The 26,271-nt window shown below is 32.6% G+C and overlaps 1 protein-coding gene across 2 annotated transcripts in view; it reads left to right on the top strand.

Annotated features, from left to right (window-relative positions):
• LOC111514468 (D-2-hydroxyglutarate dehydrogenase, mitochondrial) overlaps positions 1-26,271 on the top strand; it is a 77,085-nt gene that overhangs the window by 10,255 nt on the left and 40,559 nt on the right. The window contains exons 2-3 of one of the 2 annotated variants that reach the window (XM_074185541.1): positions 20,414-20,561; positions 20,616-20,813. In XM_074185541.1, the coding sequence (XP_074041642.1) occupies positions 20,414-20,561; positions 20,616-20,813 (346 nt within the window). Of the gene's footprint in view, positions 1-20,413; positions 20,562-20,600; positions 20,814-26,271 lie in introns of both variants that reach the window. The other variant, XM_074185540.1, reaches the window with a different exon arrangement.

The following is a 26,271-nucleotide window of genomic DNA, read 5'->3' as shown; positions in this document are numbered from 1 at the left end:
AATACAATGTCAGTGTGCTTGTTTTCCATAAGATTCTATACAAAATCAACATTTTCGATCCAACTGTTGTGTTTGTTATCCAATCCCATCCATTTAACATACATTCTTTTGCCTTTTTTCCTCAACACTCTCTCCACGAGATATATATCTGGATTTGCAGTTTTTTGCAATTCTTTCCCATAGAAAGCACCCTTGATAGGTGCACCCTGCAAATCTTCTAGCATAAAGGTGGCGGGGTTGGTAATGTTGACTTCGATAATTTTGAATAATTCCGTAGTCCAATTGGGTGTGTAACCTTTTTCGAAAACATGTTTTGCCTTACTGATTCGCACAACATCGCCGACCTTGAATTTTCTCGGTCCAGCTATTTTCAGGTGGGCGTATGCAGATTTGAGGATTTGTTTTTCGTTGGCTTTGTTGATTTTCGATGGTTCTATGCCCGTCTTCGAGTGTCGCGTATTATTGTAGGATTTCGTTATTTCAGGCAAGACATTCAACCATTTGTAGGTGCCATTCAAACTGAAATATTTGAAAAGTCTTTCTTTTAACGTTCTTATGACACGTTGAAGCCTTCATGATGCTGTATGTATTGTAGTGATTTATTCCATGTTTTTCATTAAAAATTGAAACTTATTGTTGTAAAACTCGGTCCCTTGATTGGTTTGTGAATTTTTTGGACATCGCTTCGTATGTTCCAAAATATCCAAAAATGTTTTTGTGATTTCTTCTCCCGTTTTCGATTTCAACGGTCGTGTCCACACGAATTTCGAAAAACAATTGATGACGACGAGAATGAGTTTGAAATTTCGATTGTGGTGAGCGTATGATCTCATCTCAGCCAAGTCCATCTGCCACAGATCATCCAGTCCCTTGATGATGGTACGACGTCGAGGAAAATTTTTTCTAACTGGTTTATGCAGTTCACGGACAAGTTGAATCTTGTCTTTGGAAGCCATAACTGTGCGTAATATTGTGAAAACATTCAATGTATTACATTTTGAGGAAGGTTCTGAAGATTTTTTGTTGATTACGAGCTCCAAATTTTCAACATTCACACCTAATGTAGATATTTGCGATTCGACGTTAGATTGAAATTTTTTCAACTCTTCATCTATTTTCTTGATCAAAATATCAGTTTGCTGCATAGATTGCAAAGTTTTGGCATTCTTTTCGTGAACCAAATCGGTGAGTTCTTTCAATCCCTTTGACAAATCGTTGCCGATACGTTCGATATCGATTTCATATTGAAGTTTGAATTTTTCATGCAATTTTTGGAGCTGTTCCGTAGCATTTCAAGTTGTTTGAAAAAGGTCGGTGTTAACTGTTTGAATTTTTTTATCAAATTCAATATCTAACTTATTAACCTCATTCTTGATAAGTGCGTTTACATCATTTTTCAAATTTTTCATATCATTGGTTACTTTCATCATAAACTCAATCATTTTTCTATCATAGTTAGTCATATTTCTTCTTATGAACGTAGTGAGGTTTTTCTCAACTTCATCCATGTATACTTTGTTGACTGCATCTCATGCGTTCGTAGGTCTTTTCACATTACACAATTTCAAATTATCGAAATCAATGTTGCCATCGGGTGTATGCAGCAAACCTCCACCAGTGCCTACTGATGATGTTGCAGAATGCTTTCGCTTCCTATTTGAGCTACGTCCGAACTTGTCAATAGTCATGATGCAAATGTGACACACATCGATATGATTCCAATAATATGTGTTTTTTCAACGTGATTACGGTGTTCAAAAATGGTCGTTTCAACGCATTGAATATTTGTTGAATTTTTTATACGTTTTTTGGGGTGAAAATGAACGATTTATCGCATCAAATTTTTGGCATTTTTTGACACGATTTTCGCGTCGTTTCTGCATTATTTTTCATAGCGTGTTACAATGCAAATCATATGAGTTTTTGCACGAAATGATGGTTTGAAAAATACGTTTTTTTCGATGCGATTGCTTTGACGAAACTGTACATTAAAACGCATCAAATTTTTGACATTTTTTTGGTGCGATTTTCATGTCAGTTATGCATTATTTATGGCATCATATTTTTGGAATAAAATACATGTCATTTATGGATGATGATTTATAACTGAATAATGTCGGCTTCTCTGAGTTCATTAAATATAGCTGTAATTTCATTGTCATATGACGTATTTCCAGCATCTTTCGAAGCTATTAGCAGCTTTAATCTATCGCATACCTCGTTCGGATCATCCCAATACACATACTCGAAGGGCTTGTCATTATATATCCAACGAGTATCGATGGCGTTCGTTTGTAGAGTGCTGGAACCAACAATATCATTGCTATCGTAACCTTTACCAAGTGTTTGAGTTCGAAACATAGGTCTTATTATGCCGGACCATTTCCATTTTTGAGTTCCCTTCATGAATCCTCTGGCATTTAGGTGGGCTTGTGTTACGTCCAACAAACGTTTATAAGAGGCTTGATCCTCCTTATTGAAGTCTTCAGGTTCATCGAGAAAGATCAAATTATATAGCCCTGGAGTTCCTTTGAATGCGAATCCTTCAGTTATAATATTACCACGTTTATCAAAGTCAATGTAGTTTCTACCGAGAATCCATTTCGAAGAGGACTCGTCATAAACTGGTCCGTATATTTTATCGATTGAGTCGTCTTTAGCCCAGTGTTTCATGACATATTTGTGTGATATGGGTGGATATTGCTCCAGATATTCCATCATACTCTCCTCTGAAATATTTTCTATTGATGGTGGTGGTGGTGGCGGTGATGGCGACTCGTGGAATACCTCATCATCCTTTCCCGACGTCTCTGCAACATCTTCAAGTGGTAAAAATTGTGTTTCTTCAAATGCTTGAGACTGATCGAATGATGGTTCCGTCTTTATTTCCTCTTTCTCCTCCTTTTTGACATGTCTCAAATGGCCCACCGATTTTTTGGAGATTTCAGCAATATCCTTCAGCGGCTTCGACATAGGTTGAAAAAACTTTTGTAAAGATTCATCCTCTTCAGACTTTCCCAATTTCAGAGCTAGATACTTTTTTCTTATACTTTTTGAGATTTCATTAAGTAATTACTATGCACCTGATGTCCTTTGTTTCATTTGTTTTGCTATTGTAACATTAGTTTATTTCTTATTTAATAAATAATAAAAATGTATGCTGACTTGTCATTCAGTTGGTTTATAACAAACATCTAGTTAACCAAAACAACTTCCAACCTGTTTGGGAACAGCCGCTCGATTCCAAACAGGAAGTTAATTATTGTGGCATACTTAAGGCGTTTCGAACTTTCCCGAACATTTTCTCCGATATACAGCTCCCTTGCCGTAGAGAGGGTGAATTCGAGCGTTCTGGTTTGGGCCATTGCATAAAATCAGGTAAGCGAGGTGGCTCATTCCCTATCTGTAGTGTCCGAAACCCCAAGCTATAGGAAGGCCGCCTCACAAAATGATGTCAGGTGTGGGGTTTGTGACACCCACCAACTATGAAGTCGAGTACAAAGGATTTGTCAAATTGGGGACAAGCATAAAAAGGGTATGTTAAGAATATACCCTTTGGTTAACGTTATAAACCACTGAATTTTTAAGATATAATATCAAGTATATGTCAAATAGGTTACAATTACTCCCTTGATTAGCGCCCACGCCATATATTGAATATTGTAAAGGTCATATTTCGACAACGATGCCAGGAAATAACGCAACACAGACATCACAGAACGTCACAATGGATAACGGCGCCCCTATTGATTTGAGTTTAGAAAACAATCTTCAACGGAAACACTGACGTTTCCGAATTCGTGAGAATCATCGAAAACACCACGGCTTGTGACATAGCACTCACGAAAGTGGCAAACCATAGGCACGTGTTTCGGGCTTTTTGGCCATCATCAGTATGGTGCAGCCAAGTGCAACACTTGGTTACCAGAAAAAAGAAATACAAATGCACGAAGCCACCAGCAGGAGACAGTCGCACATATGTGGTTTCAGTTATTAGATCTTGTGTTTAGAAGAAAACTATCAAAATCACCACGGAGGCAGCTATAGCTACCTGCGTGACATCCGGGTTCAGGAAATAATACAAATACGAAGGTTATCGAGTGTCTCCATATAGATAAAGGAGGTACTAATCGGACATGTCTCTCAAGAAAGTGGAAAACCATAGACACATGTTTCGGGCTTTTTGGCCCATCACAGCCAAGTGTAAGGGTGGGCAACACTTGGTTACCGGAAGAAAGAAATATAAATGCACGGAGTCACCAGCAGGAACCAGCCACACATTTGTGGTTTCAATTAATAGATCTTGTGTTTACAAGAAAACTATAAAAATCACCACGGAAGCAGCTATAGCTACCTCAAGAAAGTGGCAAACCGTGTACTCTTATAACCATTTTGCCATTTTGTGTGATGATGGCTGCCTATAACGCATTCATATATAGAATGTTGAGGATACCACTCAGCAATGAAGCCCGAAACAAAGAACGGAAAATCATATACCAAATAGCGAACGAAAACGGATACACCCAAAAGACAATAGATAAACTAGAAAACAGAATCAAACGAAAAATACAGAACAAGGATCAAGCTACCCCAACAGACAAAACAACACAACGATGGACAGCATTCACGTACGTAGGACACCAAACCAAGAAACTAACAAACATCTTCAAACCACTGAACATCAACATCACATACAAGCCGAACACGAAGATAACACAAAAAATAAACAACTATGGAAAAGAAGAAGACAAAGACCAAAACGGGATATAAAGTATACAATGCTCGGACTGCAACAAATTCTATGTCGGCCAAACCAAGAAAAAACTGATCAAAAGGTACAATGTGCACAAAAAGGCATACAAAAATCCAACAGTATATAAATCAAACCTTACAACACACGCCATACAAAACAAACATAATTTCCCACCACCAGAGAACATAAAACTAATAAAACAAATCAACAAGGGAAACCGCATGGACATTTGGGAAAACTTGAACATCCATAAATTCAACAGTCATAAATCACTTATCAAGGAACAAGTACAAATAAAAACACAACAAGATCTCACATTCAATATATTAAACAAAACCATACACATTCCTAGAGAAGATCTAACCTGATGCAGAACAAATACAGGCAAATTTACCTAAAGTACCTGAAATACCTGAGTTAAGACGCTCTGACCGTATAAAGAGACAGACAACAGGATGACCAGTTCAGTTTGAGGAGTGCCCAGAAGATGACAGTACTACCAACTGTCGAAAGCGCTCGCAAATAATTAATAGAAGATAGAAAGCTTCAAATCCTTTTTGTAGAATTTAATATTGGAATATATATATATATATATATATATATATATATATATATATATATATATATATATATAATCTAGGAAGGTTAATGCAATCACGCTGCTGGAAAATAATTCAATGAAAATCAAAAGATAAATAGATAAGTACTTTTTAATCATCCCCAGATTGATTTCAATATATATATATATATATATATATATATATATATATATATATATATATATATATATATATATATATATGGTAAAATGAATTAACAGGGTCTCTCAGTCAAAAAATCAAAAATCAAACTCTGCTTTACTTTGCCAAGCTTTTGCTTCTAATGGGAAGCTTCTTCAGGGCCTATAATTTAATGATTTTTGAATATTTTTGCCTTTGAATAACTTTACAAATCATACTTACAGTAAAAATGAGTGAAAAACAATAATTTGAAGATATAAATTGACGTAAAAGTTAACATGTATACGATTTTTTTGTGGGTTTGACAAATATCATATCTTCACTCTTCACATAAATGTCATTTTTCAATGGGTATGATGATTTGATAATTTTTTACTGTAATGAAAGAGTTATTGATTGAATTCAAATCCCTATCACCACTTAGTTTCAAGAAAAATTTGAAGAGATTCATGCTACAATCCGGTTCTCTTCTTTCATAACAGTTATCAGTTGACACCTATACATATGTTTTTACAATAAATATGAAGAAATCATCAAATTTATCATCATATTTGTAACATGATTTTCCACACATAGAACATATAATTTTCATTTATTCGTTTATTGCCTCTCTTTTCTACTTTTCTTCTGCTTCTCTCCCTTTTTTCCTTTTTTTTTTCTTCTTTCTAGTTCTAATTAAGCAAACAATGTGTATTATTATAAGTTATCTCTTACTGCTTGGATGGAAGAGCAATTTCTGCCTTGATTCGTCATGCGCAGACGTTGAATTCTGCCATTTGTTAGGTTAGATTAGTATCCCTTGTACTGAGTAACCTTTCAATAAAAGCATTTATTATTATTATTATTATTATTATTATTATACATCTTTCATTATTATTATGTTTTTGATGTAGTTCTAGTAAATTACTATATATACTGCTGAGATTATCAATGTCAGTTTTCTTATTCATACAATCAGAAGACTTATTAATTTCAACCATTTCAAGAAAAAGGCGTTTGGAAATATTTTTTTCTGTATGTAAAACTTTGATATTAGAGTAATTTGGTTTATGACCTGATTTTTTATTAAGTTTTATATCACTTTTATGTGAAGTTACTCTATCATTAAGAATTCTAGATGTTGTTCCAATATAATTCAAGTTACAATTGTTACAAGGAATGTTATAAATCACATTTGACTTTTTTGTTGTATCAGTTTTATCTTTCAATTTAGTATTCAAATTCTTTATAGTTTCAACATTTTTTTGGCATATTTTGATATTTTGTTTATTATGAAAAATTTTTATGATATTTGAAGATAAATTTCCAAGGTTGGGTATAGATTTATAAGAAATATTGATAGGTGAACTATCATTACATACATTTCTGTTAATTACATCAGAATTTGTATTACTGCCAGTATTGAAAATTATTTTATTAAGAAGTTTTCTGGGATAAGAATTATCGATCAATATGTCTCTAAGAAGTCTGAGATTTTTTTGCTTGAGGGAAGGGTGTACTAATTTTTCTATTCTTTTTTTCAGAGTATTAAATTAATTTTAACTGATTTTTTGTGAAAGGAATAGTAATTGATATATCTTCCTGAATTAGTAGGTTTGACATACCAATCTGTAACCAAGGAATTATCAGTTTTACGAATAACTCTTGTATCAAAAAAAGGAAGGGTCTGATTATTTTCTATTTCGATAGTGAATTGTAACTTCTTATCATATCTATTGAAATCAAGAATTTCATTAGATTTGTCATAAGGTATTGCACAGATGACATCGTCAACATATTTCTTTAAAAAAGGAATTTTAAAACTCAATTTGGGAAGTATGTTTTCGAAAAAATCGTCCATTACATATTGAGCTATGATATGAGAAATAGTAGCTCCCGTTGGTGTACCAAGAATTTGTTTATAGTATTTACCTTCGAAAGAGAAATAACTTGAGTTGAAGATGAAACCAATCATTTCAATAAATTTTTTTTGGTTCATTGAACATTTTTTATTTATATCATTCCATCTTTTGATAATACTTTTCTCTACTAGATTCATAGGTATATTGCTAAAAAGTGAAATCACATCAAGGCTGATCAGAATATAACCAGGAGGTAGTGATTTTTATTGCAAAATTAAATGATGGGCACATAACAAGTTATCAGCAAAGACTGCTCATTTATTCATTATTAAAAGAATACATAAAAAACAAAGACAAACATAGTGATACATGATGGTGTGTCAAGATGGCGCTATAGGTATTGAAGTCAGGCATATTTTCAACTATTTTAACACCCCCACTAGGTTAAAATATTATTCATACCCAAACAACTTAAAAACTTGTAATGTTTTACAGTATCTAAACTCTTAGTGAGTATATCGGCCAGCATATCAGCTGTCTGTAAATATTTAACTTGAACAAGGTTATTTGCAATAGCTTCACGAATAAAGTGATGTCTAATGTCTATGTGTTTAGACCTCTTATGAAAAGTATTATTTATAGACAACTTCTGTGCGCTTTGATTGTCGTTATACAACACAATGCAAGTTAAACTATTTGTCAATTCATTTAACAAATTTCTTAAGTAGGTGGCCTCTTTTGCACACTCAGAGAGAGCCATGTACTCAGCTTCAGTGCTTGATAAAGCAACCGTTTTCTGTTTCTGACTTTCCCACGATATAACAGAACCACAAAATTTGAAACAAAATCCTGAATATGACCTTCTGTCTACAGTGTTGGTTGCCCAATCAGCATCAACAAAACCTTCCAACTTTGCATCTTGTTTCTCAAAAATAAGCCCAAACTTTTTTGTTGCTTTTAAGTATCTTCAAATTCTTTTTGCATAACTCCAATGATTTTCATTGTGAGAATTATTAAATTGACTCAGGAAACTCACACAAAATGCAATGTCAGGTCTGGTCAATACTACTAGATACATTAAACTTTCTATGAGCTGTTGATAAGGCAAATCATTTTTACATATTTCACTTTTATTAATGTTTAAATTTTTCTCCATTGGTGTATTTACAGTTTTACATTCTAGCATATCAAATTTCTTTAGCAACATATTAATGTAATGTTCTTGATCAAGTTTTATTACTCCTTTTTCCTTATCAACAGTTATATTCATACCTAAGCAATTCTTTGCTTGACCTGAATCTTTAATTTTGAATTTAGAATTTAACTCAAGTTTTAATTGATTTCCACTTCATCGTTCGAAAAAACAAAAAAAATCGTCTACGTATAAGGCAATGTATGTCTTTAAACAGCCATCACTTTTCATATATAAACATGGTTCAAGTTCTGACCTTTTATACCCTAGCTCTATGAAAAAATGATCAATTTTTTCATACCAGGCCCTTGACGATTGTTTCAAGCCATAAATTGCCCGTTTTAAATTTAAAACTTTATTAGTAGGAGCTATCAAGCCTTCTGGCAGCGCCATGAATACTTTTTTTTTCAGAGAACCATTTAAGAAAGCTGTGGTTACATCAAGATGCATAATATTTAAATCCAATTTAGCTGACAAAGCAATTAATAATCTTAAGGTTGAAAATCTTACAACAGGTGAAAAAGTCTCGTTAAAGTCTATACCTGCTTTTTGGTTAAACCCTTTTGCGACCAATCTGGCCCTGTACCTCACTTTACCTTCACTATCACTTTTGCGCTTAAAAACCCACTTACACTGCACAACTGTACTTTTTTCCGGAATGTCGATCAACTCCCATGCCTCATTCTCCTCAAAAGATTTCAACTCCTCCTGCATTGCTTGCTTCCATTTATCTTTATCTGATCTGGATAGAGCTTCTTCACAGGTTACTGGGTCATCATCTAAATTTGAGTTTTCCTTGGACAAATATGTCACGAAATCTTTGAGTATTTTTGGTTTTGCCGGTCTCTGTGACCTTCGAACTGTTTCGTTGACAGTGTCTACTTCTTCTTCAGGAGTATAATCACTGTCAACTCCCTCAATTGTGCTATCAGTGTCTTGATCAGTATCAAGGTTCTCGTCATTTGTCTCCCCCACTGGATCTAAGTTCTCTTCTGTGGAAGTTTCATCGGAATCTGAGGTAGAATTAAAATCAGTAGTCTTTTTTTTTATTTACTACAATATCAACTGTATTTATTGTGTCCTCCATAAATATAATGTCTCTACTAATAATGACAGTATTTTTTATTGGATTATAAACTCTGTAGCCCTTAATATTTTCGGCGTAGCCCACAAAAATGTTGTTTTTCTGACTTTTTGTCCCATTTAAGTCTTTTTTCTTTGGGAATGTGTACCATAGCTAAACTTCCAAATTTCTTTAAGTGGCTTACATCTGGTTTATGACCTGTCCAAATTTCATATGGAGTTGATTTCAGGCCTGAAGCAACAGATCTATTTTTTAAATATACCGCAGTATGCACAGCTTCTGCCCAGAACTTCTTTTCAAGTTTGGAATTGAATAACAAACATCTTGCCTTTTCCACTGCTGACCTATTCAATCTTTCTGCCATGCCATTCTGTTCAGGAGTATAAGGAGTAGTTTTCTGGTGCACTATACCAAAACTTTTAAGGTATCTGTCAAATTCATGACTACAAAACTCTCCTCCGTTGTCTGATGTAACTATTTTTATTTGTTTTCCTGTTTGATTTTCTGCTAGGTTCTTAAAATTCTTAAAACATCCAAGAGCCTCATTTTTTGTTTTAAGGAAATATACAAAACCCATCCTGCTAAAATCATCTTCCAAAATCAAAAAATATTTAGAGCCTCCGATTGAACACACTTCCATTGGGCCATTGAGGTCAGCATGAATTATTTCTAAGATTGATTTTGCTGCTCTTTCACCAGTATTCTTTGGAAAAGGTAACCTGGTCTGCTTACCTTCACAGCATACTATGCAGTTTCCCTTTTTAAGATCAGCCTCTCTAATAAATGATAGACCATACACAAGACCATTTTTCATCTTGTTTAAACTCTGACTATTTAAGAGGCCAAACCTTCGGTGCCAAATGTCTCCAGACACTTGTGTTGCTGCTTGTAAACATTGTACTTTTTCTGTTTTTAATTTATACATTTCATTAATTAAATCAGCCTCTGCAATCAACTGCTTTTCTTTGTTGTAAATCTTACAACCTATTGCTCCAAATTCAACAAAATTTCCATTCTTTATCAGTTCACTTAATGAAAGTAAATTTGTGGTTACTTCCAGAACACAAAGAACATTTTTTATTGTCACTTCATGGATATGATTATTAACTGAGGTCGTAATGTTTACATCACCATGGCACTTGACTTTCATAGTCGTTTTATTGGCTATCATAATTTCAGGCACAATTGTTTCTAAAATGTTTGTCAATCAATTTTCATTCGAGGTTATATGTGCACTAGCTCCAGAGTCTATATACCAACCAGTTTTTTCAAACGAACTGATCAAAAAAATTGCACTAAAAGCATTTGACGTCTTAGAATATGTTGTTTTCATGGGAGACTTCACTTCACTTCACTCAAAGTTCTTGGCCTTTGCTTCCCTATAGGCGCATTTAGCCAGCTCGATTCGGATGGTTACAGCTTGGTCTGATTGTGAATCATGCTGTAATCCAAGACTTCTGTTTTCTGAATTAGATTTGATGTTTACTGGTCCTTTATCTCTTCTCGTGCTAGATAAGGATAAGTGACAGATAGAATACAAACAAAGGTTAAAACGAAAAAAGGAAAAGGAATGGATGAAGATCATAATTTGATTTTGTTCTGATCTATAAATTTTATTAAAGCTTTAAGTATTGGAATATTCAATTGTCTCAATACGGTTGTAATACTAAACGGAGTAGCAATTCCTTTGAGGATGAGTTCTTTATATAAATCCTTGTTATCAGTCTTATTGATCGGGCACTCGAAGAATATATGATTAAGTGTGTCTCGCATTCCACATTCACAATTAGGGTTATCTACAATTTTTATTCTATATAAATGTTCTTTATTAGTACAATGACCCGTTTTCATACTGATAATCGAGGTTATGTGCCTTCTATCCATGTATGGATATTTAAGATACCATGTATCCTTTGGATACTCTTCGTGAATCAGATGATACATTTTACTTTTTTGTTGGATATCTTGTTTCCATGATCTGTAAAATTCCTCCTTTATGTTACTCTGGAAAAATGGCATTAGACTATATTTATCTGGTTTAATATTCAGTGGAATATTTAGTGTTGTGCCAAGCTTAGCCAAAGAATCAGCTTTTTCATTGCCATCAATTTTCGAGTGTCCGGGAACCCATGCAAGTTTGAAAACAACATTATTTATAGAGGAGAGATAAATCATTTGCTTAATTGTCATACTAATATAGTCACTCTTGGCAGAGATGTGATGTGATTTGATTCTATTTATTGCACTTAGGGAATCCGTTATTATTATATTTTTACTGATATTTTTTTCTAGGCACATCGTAATTCCTTTATGAATAGCAATGAGTTCGGCGTCACATATAGTTAGATGCTCGTGTACTCTGGCGGTGAAAGATATGTCTCTTTGAGGAATTGCAACTCCTATTCCTACCCTGTTTTGCATTTTTGATGCATCCGTGAACACAAGATTATATTCTGCATAGTTTTCTGAGAAATTATTGAATTTGATTCTGCATAACGGATCGTTTTTTTGTATGTTAGGGTGAATCTGTTGGATATTGTGAATATACATATCATATTCAAAGCTGAAGGCTGGGATGATTTCATTGAAGTATATTTGATTTCGGACTGGATATATGTATTCCAATGCGCTAACCAAATATGGAATTTCTCTATTCTTCCAGTATCCTTGTTAATGATTCTAATAAATCTATAATAGGCGCGGTATGATCGACTCTAATTAATACAAATTTTGTTGCCAACCATTTACGTCTAAACTCTAAACTTGTTTCGGCTGTTTCTGCCAGCAATGCATTAGTCGGGGTGGATTTCATGGTACCTGTAACTGCTCGCAAACCCTGGTAAAATACTGTGTTGAGTTTGCTCAGGTTTTTCTTGGTACTGGGTTGGAAGAGGATGGATCCAAAATCAAGATGAGTTTTGACTAGACCGTTAAAAGCCATTAGAAGGCATTTGGGATCGGCGCCCCACCACATCCTACTGAAACATCGTATTACATTTATTCCTTGATTAGCACGTTTAATAATGTTATTAATATGTGTATCCCATTTGAGGTTGTGTGTGATTGTTACCCCTAAATATTTAACTTCTTTTTTACTGATAAGTTGTTTGAATCAATGCTGATTGTGAGATTGTGTTTTACTTTTTTATTGTTAAAGAACCATATAGCGTCGCATTTTTGAATGGCCATCTGTAACTGATGTTTGTCCATCCATTTTTTTATTTTATGTAGTGTACAGTTAATTTCGTTTTCCATTACTTTTATATTATTTCCTTTGACCAATAAAATTAAGTCGTCCGAGTATGCAATGAGTTTACTACTGGAAGGAACAACATCATACAAGGATCTCAGATAAATGTTAAATAATACCGGGCTTAAGGGTGATCCCTGGGGTAATCCCCTTGTTGCCAATCCAGGACCATGTAAATTATCTTCATTATCTAAGACATATGTCAGTCGATTATTAAATATTCTAAAAATTAGATTGGCCAAGTCGTCTTGTATTCCGTAATGTATCAGATAACTATGCAATTTAGATAAGTTAATATTATCATAAGCACCTTTTATGTCTAGCAAAACTGCTACCGCCGTCTGATTTTGCCCAAAAGCAGTCTGTACGTATGTTACCACATAGGCTACTGCGTCCATTATTCCTTGTCCCCTTCTGAATCCTGTCTGGAGGGGAGATAGGATCTGATTATGTTCAATATACCATTCTATTCTATTTTTTATCATTTTTTCTAAAAGTTTTAATCCGCAAGCTTGGAGGGCTATAGGTCTGAAATTGTTAAAGTTATCCGCTTTCCTCTTTTCTTTCAAAATTCCCAATATGATGTATTCCTTCCAGTCTTGAGGTAACCTATGTCCTTTTAAGATTTGGTTGTATACTTCTAAAAGTTTGAATTTCATAATTTCTGGGAGATTAAGAAACATGATATACGGAATATTATCCCGACCAGGAGCCGATTTCTTTCTTAACCTGAGACTGATATGTAATTCGTTAATCTGAAATGGTTTAGAATAGTTGGTCTCGTTAGAAAGTTCGAAATCTGGATTGATGTCGCAAACCGTGATTTTATCTAGGATGAATTTTGCCATGTTACTATCAGGTAATTTATTTGAGAAGGAAGTATTTATTTTTTGGTTCGAAAATTTTTTAATAACCCCCCATACATAGGAAATGTTCATCTCTCTATTCAATGAAGCACAAAATTTTTGAAATCCTAACTTTTTTTTTCTTTTTAAAAATCTTTTGGTTCTAGCTATGATCTGCTTAACTGAGATGTAATTTTCTAATGATGGAGTGTTTTTGAATATTAGTAGAATTTTTTTCCTATCCTCTACTTGTCTGTCACAATCACTATCCCACCACGGGCATACAGGATTTGAGCTCTTATTTGTTTTTTTTTTTTGGAATACTTGAATCTGCAGCATTTTTCATAATGTCAATAATATCTTCGTATGTATAATTATGGTTATTATCAATACTGTCCGACACATAATTATAATATTTTTCCCAATTGGCTTTGCGGTAAATTCTATTGTTTTTATTGTTCGTGATTACATTTGTGTTTTCATATTCTCTGTATGTACACATAGTGGGATAGTGATCACTGTTACCACAGTCTAGTAGTACTTTCCAATCACACTTATTAGCAATATCGGCCAATACTATGGTTAAGTCCAGTGGGCTAGGAGAATGGGAGGGGTTGGTGACTCTGGTGGAAGACCCATCATTCAATATAATTAAATTGTTTTCCTCTAAAACTGACATCAATACGTTACCGTTATAGTTACTATTATTGCTTCCCCACATGGAATGATGAGCATTCATGTCTCCCATCCATATTATTTTCCTGTCTACATTACCTATCATTCTGTTCAAAGTATTTTCTGAAGGAATATCATTCGGACTGCAGTACAAATTTAGTATATGAATGTTTCCTATTTGTATTACTAAAAACTGGAAGTTATCATTATTAGTTCCCTCACCAGAATTGATAACTTTATATTTATAACCCGATCTGATAAGAATTGCAACCCCCCCATATCCATCATCTCTGTCTGCTCTAATTATATTGAAGGATTTAATAGTGAATGAATATCCACGTTTCAGCCAGGTTTCATTTAATAATATAATGTCCGGATTGTAATCATTAATAATTTTGATTAAGTTATGTTTATTAGCGTTCACACTTCTAACATTCCACTGAATGATCTTCAGATTTTCCAGAGTAACTATTGGAGCCAGATTGATAGATTTACCGCTCATGATTTGGGACATCCCGATCCCTATATGCTTTTAATTGATTTATTAGTTTAACTACTGTGTCTTGAATGTTAGGAGAAATTTCTGTGAATAGAGTCACGAATTGTTTTATAATGTCGTTGTCTGAGGAAGGGCTTATTCCGACATTTGATGAACTGGCACCCGTTGGCCTGCAAAGTCTATCCTCATTTTCCTTATCACTACTTTTATTGGTATTTGTTTCCAAGCTATTGTTGATAAGTTGATTATTGAGATAATTCATCATTACCCCTTTTGTGGGTTGATGTATCATTCCATTAGGATTTATTAAAGTTTCATTTAAGGCTTCTCTGTCATAACCACTGGATTGATTATTGTGTCTTTTTCCCTTACTATTTGTTACTATTTGTGTGTATTTTCGTTTGTGTGTCTTCGTATTATCGTGATAAACCTGTTGTCTTTGTCTTATATGAATATTCTCATGAGAGATAGATGGTGATGTCCTTAAGGGAGGAAAATTTTGAGTGGTTTGTATTATTCTGTCTGAATTATTATTATCTTTAGTTATAAGTTGGGCTGCTTCAAAAAATGATATATTATCAAAAGTCATCTTTTCTTTTATTCGTTTTTGTCTGTCGTATTCTTTACAATCTCTACTGTTAGACTTGTGGTTACCTTTACAGTGAAAACACTTAATTTGAGTGCAATGTTCGTAAATTTCGTCATTTTCATGAGTTTCTGAACAATTAAAGCATTTACGTTTACCTCTACACTGTTTTTTAGTATGACCAAATAAGAGGCAGGAATAGCATTGGGTGACCGGAGCTACATATGGGGTTACTGGAAAAGTCATATAGCATAGATCAATTTTGGCAGGTAGGATTACCCCCTCAAACGTAACTAGAATAGTAGCAGTTGGTTTATAATGCACTTCTCCATCCTCCACTACTCTCCTATTCATTCTTTTAACCTGTAGTACTTTGAATTGACTTTTAATCAGATGTTTGATTTCATCTTCCGTAAAATGATTGTGTATTCCCCTTACAATACCTTTACAAGTTATTTTATTAAATGGTATATATACTTTGTACCCTTTCTTTGTAAGATCATTATTGTTGATAAAATTATTTGCCTCAATTCTCCTATTGAATTCCACTCCAATTCTATTTCTACCTCTATTGGTAATTTCGCTAATATGTGATAATTTTAAATCAAAAACCTCTTTTGCTATCTTTAACTGATTAAGTCTTCCAATATAATTTCCTGACTCTTTCGTTGCTTCAATTATAACTGTGAAAGGTCCCAAGGAACCTTCTTTATAAAAAAGTGAATCTTTTTCATGTTCTTGGGTTTTTGTTAAATTTGTATTTAAAGTTTTTTCAGTCAAAGAATGCAAATTTCTATTTTCCTGAATATTAAACATGTTAACGTTATCAGCCAGGGACTGAGAGTTGAAAATACTTTCTACCTCAAAGTCTTCGCTATCTTCGTCGTTATTCAAATTGAATATGTTTGACTCTCCCATCATCATTTTTTTTTGACACGGGGGGGAGTTTCCCCTCCCCCCGACTCCGAGCCGGTCAGAAGTAAACTTCCGATCCACTCATCATTGATTTCAAAACCGGTACCTTTTAGTTTCTGTCCAGTTTCAACAACTTGGTTCACGTAGTCTGTCATAGAATCACAATTTTCAAGTCGAACAGAAATCAAGGTCCTAAGCAAACTGATTCTTCTCGAAACTCCCGAGTCATCAAACATTGATTTTAGTTTATCCCATAACTCTTTCGCAGTTTTCGCTTCCTTGATATGGACGTAAAATGTCGGATCTATTGTGAGTATCAACTTCGCTTTGGCTTTCGCATTCGTGGTCAGCCACTACTTCCGTGATGCATTTTTCTATTCCTTCTAGAACCAGGAAATTATGTACTGCAAACGCCCAATCATCATCATTTTCACGTCCTTTTAGTTTAGGAACATTAACCATATATTAATTACTAGCCATTCTTGGGCACTTGTTATAGGAACTGTTATTCTGGGGCCATAACCTATTGCAAAATTAAATGATGCGCACATAACAAGTTATCAGCACAGACTGCTCATTTATTCATTATGAAAAGAATACATAAAAGAACAAAGACAAACATAGCGATACATGATGGTGCGTCAAGATGGCGCTATAGGTATTGAAGTCAAGCCTATTTTAAACTAGGTATTTTAACAATTTTTCATTTATGAAATTGGAAAAATCGAAAGAATCCTTAATTTAGAATTCATTTTCATAATTATAAGCATCAGTGAGAATTTTAGTGACCATTTGAGCAATTTTGCTATTTGGAGCATCAATGGAGGAAATAATGGGTCTCAGTTTCAAATCAGGTTTATATATTTTAGGGAGTCCATAATATTTGGGTGATATGGAATTATAAATCATGTAAATTTTTGCTTCATCTTCTGATATCATTTTAGATTTTTTCAAATCCGTAATGATTTTATTTGCTTTTTGTTGTATTGTTGAAACGGGATCTCTATTAAGTTCAACATAACGATTCACTATCATTGATAATCTCAAGAGATTATCAATTTATATCGAACAAACAAACAAAATTTGTTACAGAATCAATTCCTATCAATATTTGGTTAGAATTTGAAAAGAGACAAACTATTGAATACAATAAAATCGATAAACTCAATATACTCAAAATTAAATCAAAATCAGATATCAAAACTAAAGAAAATTGGATAAAAAATTTATCAGATATCATTATACCAGAAGATATAAAAAATTTTCTCGCCTTAGAATTCAATTTCAGTTTGCCACCAACTACCACAGAGGTGAATATACGAAATTTACTCTCAGATATTGAAAACTTGATAACTGGGTTTTGTGATAGCAAAAAGAATCTTCTCAGAGCGAAGATAACAAATATCGTAACTAACTTTTTCCAAAAACCTCATGATAATAAAAATTATCCTAATTTCCTATTTGAAAAAACAAAAAGATTTTTGAAGAATCATCCAGAATTTATTCTTACAAGATCTGATAAAGGTAACGTGACAGTTATTATGAAGAAATCTGATTATATTGAGAAATCTCTTGAGATTATCAATGATAGTGAATCTTATGTTGAACTTAATAGAGATCCCGTTTCAACAATACAACAAAAAGCAAATAAAATCATTACGGATTTGAAAAAATCTGAAATGATATCAGAAGATGAAGCAAAAATTTTCATGATTTATAATTCCATATCACCCAAATATTATGGACTTCCTAAAATACATAAACCTGATTTGAAACTGAGACCCATTATTTCCTCCATTGATGTTCCAAATAGCAAAATTGCTCAAATGGTCACTAAAATTCTCACTGATGCTTATAATTATGAAAATGAATTCTATATTAAGTATTCTTTCGATTTTTCCAATTTCATAAATGAAAAATCACTACCTCCTGGTTATATTCTGATCAGCCTTGATGTGATTTCACTTTTTAGCAATATACCTATGAATCTAGTGGAGAAAAGTATTATCAAAAGATTGAATGATATAAATAAAAAATGTTCAATAAACCAAAAAAAATTTATCGAAATAATTGGTTTCATCTTCAACTCAAGTTATTTCTCTTTCGAAGGTAAATACTATAAACAAATTCTTGGTACACCAATGGGAGCTACTATTTCTCCTATCATAGCTCAATACGTAATGGACGATATTTTCGAAAACATACTTCCCAAATTGAGTTTTAAAATTCCTTTTTTAAAGAAATATGTTGACGATGTCATCTGTGCAATACCTTATGACAAATCTAATGAAATTCTTGATGTTGTCAATAGATATGATAAGAAGTTACAATTCACTATCGAAATAGAAAATAATCAAAACCTTCCTTTTCTTGATACAAGAGTTATTCGTAAAACTGATAATTCCTTGATTACAGATTATTGGTATGTCAAACCTATTAATTCAGGAAGATATATCAATTACTATTCCTTTCACAAAAAATCAGTTGAAATTAATTTAATACTCTGTTTGAAAAAAAGAATAGAAAAATTAGTACACCCTTCCCTCAAGCAAAAAAATCTCAGACTTCTTAGAGACATATTGATCGATAATTCTTATCCCAGAAAACTTCTTAATAAAATAATTTTCAATACTGGCAGTAATACAAATTCTGATGTAATTAATAGAAATGTATGTAATGATAGTTCACCTATCAATATTTCTTATAAATCTATACCTAACCTTGGAAATTTATCTTCAAATATCATAAAAATTTTTCGTAATGAACAAAATATCAAAATATGCCAAAAAAATGTTGAAACTATAAAGAATTTGAATACTAAATTGAAAGATAAAACTGATACAACCAAAAAGTCAAATGTGATTTATAACATTCCTTGTAACAATTGTAACTTGAATTATATTGGAACAACATCTAGAATTCTTAATGATAGAGTAACTTCACATAAAAGTGATATAAAACTTAATAAAAAATCATGCGCATTAGCACAACACTCTATAGAAACAGGTCATAAACCAAATTACTCTAATATCAAAGTTTTACATACAGAAAAAAATATTTCCAAACGCCTTTTTCTTGAAATGGTTGAAATTAATAAGTCTTCTGATTGTATGAATAAGAAAACTGACATTGATAATCTCAGCAGTATATATAGTAATTTACTAGAACTACATCAAAAACATAATAATAATGAAAGATGTATCAATCAATAACTCTTTCATTACAGTAAAAAATTATCAAATCATCATACCCATTGAAAAATGACATTTATGTGAAGAGTGAAGATATGACATTTGTCAAACCCACAAAAAAATCGTATACATGTTAACTTATACATCAATTTATATCTTCAATTTATTGTTTTTCACTCATTTTTACTGTAAGTATGATTTGTAAAGTTATTCAAAGGCAAAAATATTCAAAAATCATTAAATTATAGGCCCTGAAGAAGCTTCCCATTAGAAGCAAAAGCTTGGCAAAGTAAAGCAGAGTTTGATTTTTGATTGAGAGACCCTGTTAATTCATTTTACCATATATATATATATATATATATATATATATATATATATATATATATATATATATATATATATATATATATATATATATATATAGTAATTAGTTGCATCATCAATATATATATATATATATATATATATATATATATATATATATATATATATATATATATATATATATATATTTCAATATTAAATTCTACAAAAAGGATTTGAAGCTTTATATCTTCTATTAATTATCGGCGAGCGCTTTCGACAGTTGGTAGTACTGTCATCTTCTGGCACTCCTCAAACTGAACTGGTCATCCTGTTGTCTGTCTCTTTATACGGTCAGGCTGAAACAGCTGTTTATCAGTGGCTCTTATAAAATTGAAGAGTAAAATTGGAAATGATCAGGATAGTACTCGTCTTCATCTTTTGATTTTCATGGAATTATTTTCCAGCAGCTTGACTGCATTAACCTCCCAAATTATTTCTTCGTCATACTTTTCTCCTTGAATCTATCCTTTTTTCAGAATATTTATAATGTTAACCGAAGAAACTTCAACAAATTGGAGGCCCGCCATTTTCAATTCTTCAAGGATATTCTTGGTGGAGAGAGAATGATAACAGATCAAGAAGAAATGAGAAGCTATAATGAAGAATGGATGAGATGTGTTAAAGGTAAATGAAAATTAGAAAACTAATATTTACAGTATACAGAAATTATTTCACCAGGGATCAGTTCGATGGCTCTCAAACCAAAAACTACGGAAGAGGTGTCAAAAATATTAAAATTTTGTAATGACAATAACCTGGCTGTCTGTCCATATGGTGGTAACACTGGACTAGTTGGAGGAGCAATTCCAGTTTTCGATGAAATTGTCCTGTCTGCAGAGTTGATGAATGAAATTCTAAATGTGGATGAGAATTCTGGTAAGAGTAATAAATCTATATAAAAATATAAATGGAGTACTGGGAAAGGAAGATTATGGCTTTCTACTTTTTCATCTTCATACAAAATAATGTGGGAATCTTTCGAAGAAAGAATAGAAGTAATCAATTTGAAAAAAGTGACTCTATACAAAGATATATAGATCATGCAAAAAAATAACGTTCACACAAACTACAAGAAAAGCCCTCTCGAAACAGCTACCTTCATATAAACATTGAATTACATGAAACATAAATACTTATGAAACGAATACTTTTATGTGAACGCTGCATTATACAAAAAACATTTCTCTATATTCAATCTCGGGTGACTCTTCAATTTAAATTAAAATGTGAATCATCGAAATAGTACTCATCCCAAACCTCTCATTCTCAAAAAACTAGGTTATTCTTTCAATTCAAACAAGGTTCCTAGGGCTGGGATCAGCAGATACGGACGTGTACTCTTATAACACAAGGTACTCCAATATTTCGATAAAACTTATTATCATCTTCAAAGCATATCTACCAAACTTGTATGATAATAGTACAAAATAAAATTATTACAAAGGGGTCAACTTACTGTTGGCCGTATCGAAAAGACTGTTACAATTGAAATATGTCAATACAATGGCACAAGTCACTACATCGAAAGAGGTTGACTCCTCACTGATATGAAGAATTTCATAAAATACACCTCACGATTTGATCTCCACAAACAAAAGTTTGTGGAATTTGTCCTGGAAATGGAAATATGTGCTGAACATGCAGTGGCTGATGAGGTTGATCGTATCTTGTGGGATTTGATGATACCAGTTCGAGTGGAACACAGCAAACATAGAACTAGTAACGAGACTTGGGGAAAAGAGAGATTACGACCTCGTCTTCGAGTCATGTGAATACAAATATAAGTGATTCTTGAGAATGACTCCAAAGCAGGAGCCAAAACGTCGAAACAATGAAAGTTACAGACTCGGTTCAACCTGAACAACAGTATATCGAATTCCTGACCGCGTGCATATGTGATGTTGTCTGCAGAAACACGTGTCCTCGGTTTGCCTCTATTTTTTGTATGTTCTGTCCACGAATTTCTCCCTAAAAGGTATACTAAAAAGTATACCTTGTGACAAAATTTTAAATTTTTATTAAAGTTTCAGGGCATACTACGATACTTTTTCTTAGTTGAAAATCGGGATTTTTTATTAGCGATTTTTTTATTGAAAAAATCACTACGCCACTGGATTCAGAGTGCCTCTAAACAGGTGTGACCGAAATTTCATGAAAAAATATTTATTATTAACAAAGTTATGAGAACTCAAAAATTCGAAAACTCACACAGCTAACAGTTACAAAAACACCCTATATCAACAGATATAGCCATGAGAATATTTTTTTATGATTTCAACAATAAAGTGCCACCAGATGAAAAAAAAAACAAATAGCGTAAATATTTTTAATGAAAATAACGGAATTACATTCAAGTTTTCACGCAAATTAACTAAAACTGAGACCTAATATTTCAATTTGAATCTTAGTTGCCATGGAAATGATATTACAGTTTGATACTTGTGAAAGATTCAAGTGTACTATTGTCAACAATATTCACCTTACTGTTCTTCGAATTATTTTGTGTCATGGCTGCAAGATTGAGCGTAAGAGAGAAAATTGAAATTGTACGCCTTTCGGGAGATGACGTTAGAAGTGCTAGAGAGGTTTGTAGAGTATTTAATGAGAGACATCCAGATCGTCCTCGTATTAGCTGCGGTACAGTAAATAAAATGAATAAAATATTCAATGAAACTGGTGCAGTATCAAAAATAATGTTGAAAAGTAATCCTGTGCAAAGACGAAACAGGAATGACAGGAATGATCAAATCATTTTAGATTATTTCGGAAATAATTCCAATGCCAGTATAAGGAATGCCACTTTAGATTTGAATATTCCACGAGAAACTATTCGGAGATGTCTCAAGGCGAAGAATATTAAACCTTTCAAGTCAAAATTTTAACACACACTTCAAGAAGGCGACGAAGCAAGACGCCTGGAATATTGTTTATGGGCCCAAAGAGAATATTTAAACAATAGAAATTTCCTAAAAAATATTTTATATACCGACGAAGCCACTTTCACTACAAATGGAGTAGTGTCATCACAGAATTGTCGCTATTGGGCAGGGGATAATCCTAACTGGGTAATAAACTGCAAAAGCCAGGTTTTCCCAAAAAATCAACGTCTGGTGTGGGATATTGAACGAACGAATTATTGGTCCTTTCTTTTTTGAGGAAAACATTAATGGGCAGAGGTTTCTAGAATTTTTAAACACAGAGTTTTGGGATGCTATTCACGAGCTGTCAATCAATGAATGATCAAATTCAATTGTCCAGTTAGATGGGTGTTCAGTTCATTATACCAGAGCTGTGAGGCAATGGCTTAACGAACATTTTCCAAACCGATGGATAGGCCGTGGTAGTCCGTTTATAAAGTGGCCACCCAGATCTCCAGACCTCACAGTTTTGGACTTTTTCCTCTAGGGACTTCTCACAAAAAAGGTTTACAAAAACTGCTCAAGAGATAGAAATGAACTTTGTGCAAGAATTCGACAGGTATGTGCAGATATTAGCCCTCAAGAATTAAGGAACGTAATCAGAAACATTTGCAAGCGCTACGACACATGTATCGAAATACGTGGTGGATTAGTAGAGGCTACTAGAATATGAGTTAGAATTGATTGTTCCAGTGAATCGAAACATTTCAATAATTAGTTATTAGTTACGTTTATTAAAAATTTTTGCTTCATTGTTAGTTGAATTGTGTGAATGTAATTCCGTTATTTTCATCAAAAATATTCACGTTATTTATTTTTTTTTCATCTGGCGGCACTTTATTGTTGAAATCATAAAAAAGTGATATATTGTGACTGTTAGCTGTGTAAGTTTTCGAATTTTTGAGTTGTCATAACTTTGTTAATAATGAATATTTTTTTTCTTCAATAAAAACATCGCTAATAAAAAATTTCGATTTTCGACTAAGAAAAAATATCGTAGTAAATATATATATATATATATATATATATATATATATATATATATATATATATATATATATTATCCGAATTAATTCGGAGGATCATAATAAAATGAATTTTGAAAATCCAAATATTTTAGATAGAGAAACCAATACAACGAAAAGAATATTTTTGGAAATGATACATATTAATAACGAAGAACATTCAATGAATAAACGAACTGATATTGATAGTCTCAGCAAAATTTACACGTACCTACTGAAATATGATAAAGAAAATAAAAAATCTAGTAATTCGAGTATCATTCAGAATTTTCCCACTTGACATTGTCAGCCAAAATTTTTATTTACTGTCATTTATTAATGTTTTTCTATCTGTTTTTGAACCATTTTATATTTTATTCTCACGTTAGTAAGTTCTCCATATTTATATATTTTTTACAAGATATATAATCTCATTATTGTAGTTGTCCTGACGAAGGTGTGAAATATACCGAAAGCTTGACATATAACAAAGAGTTTTCTTTGTAACAGCCCAGCTATTGACTGCAACCTCACGAATTAAATCGATTTATAGTTAATCCAGTCACTAATTATTCTGTTATATATATATATATATATATATATATATATATATATATATATATATATATATATATATATATATATATATACAGTGTCACACATAAAGTCCGCATCAAATGGGATTTTTTTTGTTCATCTCTTCAAGCAACTTCTGATATCTCCATTAGGTTGTGCTTTAAAAATGATGCCAAATGACATGCAAATGACCGATCAAGTGATTTTTCTGCCCTGTCCAATTTTACATTTTTTCCAAAAAATGTTCAGAAAAGCAGTTATTGCTCGAAAAAAGGTAAAGAGAAAAGATTATTGTTTTTCATTTTTTATCCATATACCAATTTTCAGCTCTCTAGTACAAATTTAGTTTTTTTACAGTTTTTCGAAAATTTAACATTTGCCGATTTCTCAAATTTAGCCAAACCTCAACAAAGTTAGTGCTTCATCCCTAACTTATCTTTCCAACGCATTTTTATTACCAATAGCAATTCTAAATACAACTTATTTTGCAAAAATTCAAAACACCAGAAAAAATTATGCCAAAAATGATGCAAAGTTGATACAGTTTTCAAAAACAGATAAATATTTCACTTTATTTCTACTTTTTGCGAAATAGCTTGATACATAAGCATAATTAAAAACCAATATCAATGAAAAGTAAATAATTTATTCTTTACTGCACTTTTCAAACAGTTAAACTTTGATTTACTTATTACGAATAATTACAACGAAATTAAACTAAGGGTACTGTGGAAACAATTGAACTGAACTGAATAAGCAAAATATTCCATTGTCATATGACAATTGTTGAATAACTTAAAATAGTGTTTATCAGTTTTAGATTTAAAATAGTTTATTCGTTGTCTAGTGTGTTGTTAAAAATGCTGAATCTTCAAGAGAAAATTGAAATCGTTTTAATATGCGGCGAGAATACCGGTCACCGACGAGTAGCTGATATTTTCAATGCCAGACATCCTGCAAGAAATATTCATCAGTCAACAGTTAGTAGGATAATAGCTAAGTTTAAATCTACTGGCTCGGTTGAGAGTAATTTTAGAAAAGCATATCAGCCTTCTAGACATACTGAAGAAGTAGAATTTGAAATATGTTCGGATGTCGTAGAACACAAAAAAACAAGTATTCAAGATATTGCAGATAGAACAGATGTTATCCGAGAGAGTGTACGACGTATTTTACACAAAAATAAATTTACGCCTTATAAATCGAAATTAATCAATACATTAAAAGAAAGGGACTTCGATATGCGCTTTCATTTTTCTTTTTGGTCTTTTTTCATTTTCCTTATCAAATTTTATGGACAAGATGAAGCGACCTTCTCTTCAAATGACGTTGTGAGCTCGCAAAACTACAGGTGGTGGGCAAAAGAAAACCCACATTTCGTAATCGACTGTCGAGATCAATATTCGTTTAAGACGAATGTATGGTGTGGCATATTAAACGATCAAATTATAGGACCATACTTTTTTAGACATAATTTAAATTCTGCGGACTACCTACACTTTGTGAATACCGAACTATCTGAAGTTTTGGATAATATGCCCCTTCAAGTAAGAAATGTTGTGTGGTATCAGTGTGATGGTGCACCTATTCATACTACAAGGGTAGTTGAAGAGCGTATTTTGGAAATATTTAGGGGCAAAGTAATCAGTCGCAATATGGAACACTTTTGGCCGCCTAGATCTCCTGATACAATCCCACTAGATTTCTTCTTGTGGAGTTACTTAAAACAAAAGGTGTACACGCAAAGACCTTTTCGTGATATAAACCATTTAGAGGCAGTTATTCGAGAATGTCTTGTAAATACGAAACCCCGTAGTATAAAGAATGCAGCTAAAG

This window comes from Leptinotarsa decemlineata, unplaced genomic scaffold (genome assembly GCF_025532065.1).
Source record: "Leptinotarsa decemlineata unplaced genomic scaffold, Ldec_3_MD MMD2_tig00026375_RagTag_RagTag, whole genome shotgun sequence".
NCBI classification, from domain to species: domain Eukaryota; kingdom Metazoa; phylum Arthropoda; class Insecta; order Coleoptera; family Chrysomelidae; genus Leptinotarsa; species Leptinotarsa decemlineata.
This window is presented reverse-complemented; position numbering and strand designations above follow the sequence as displayed.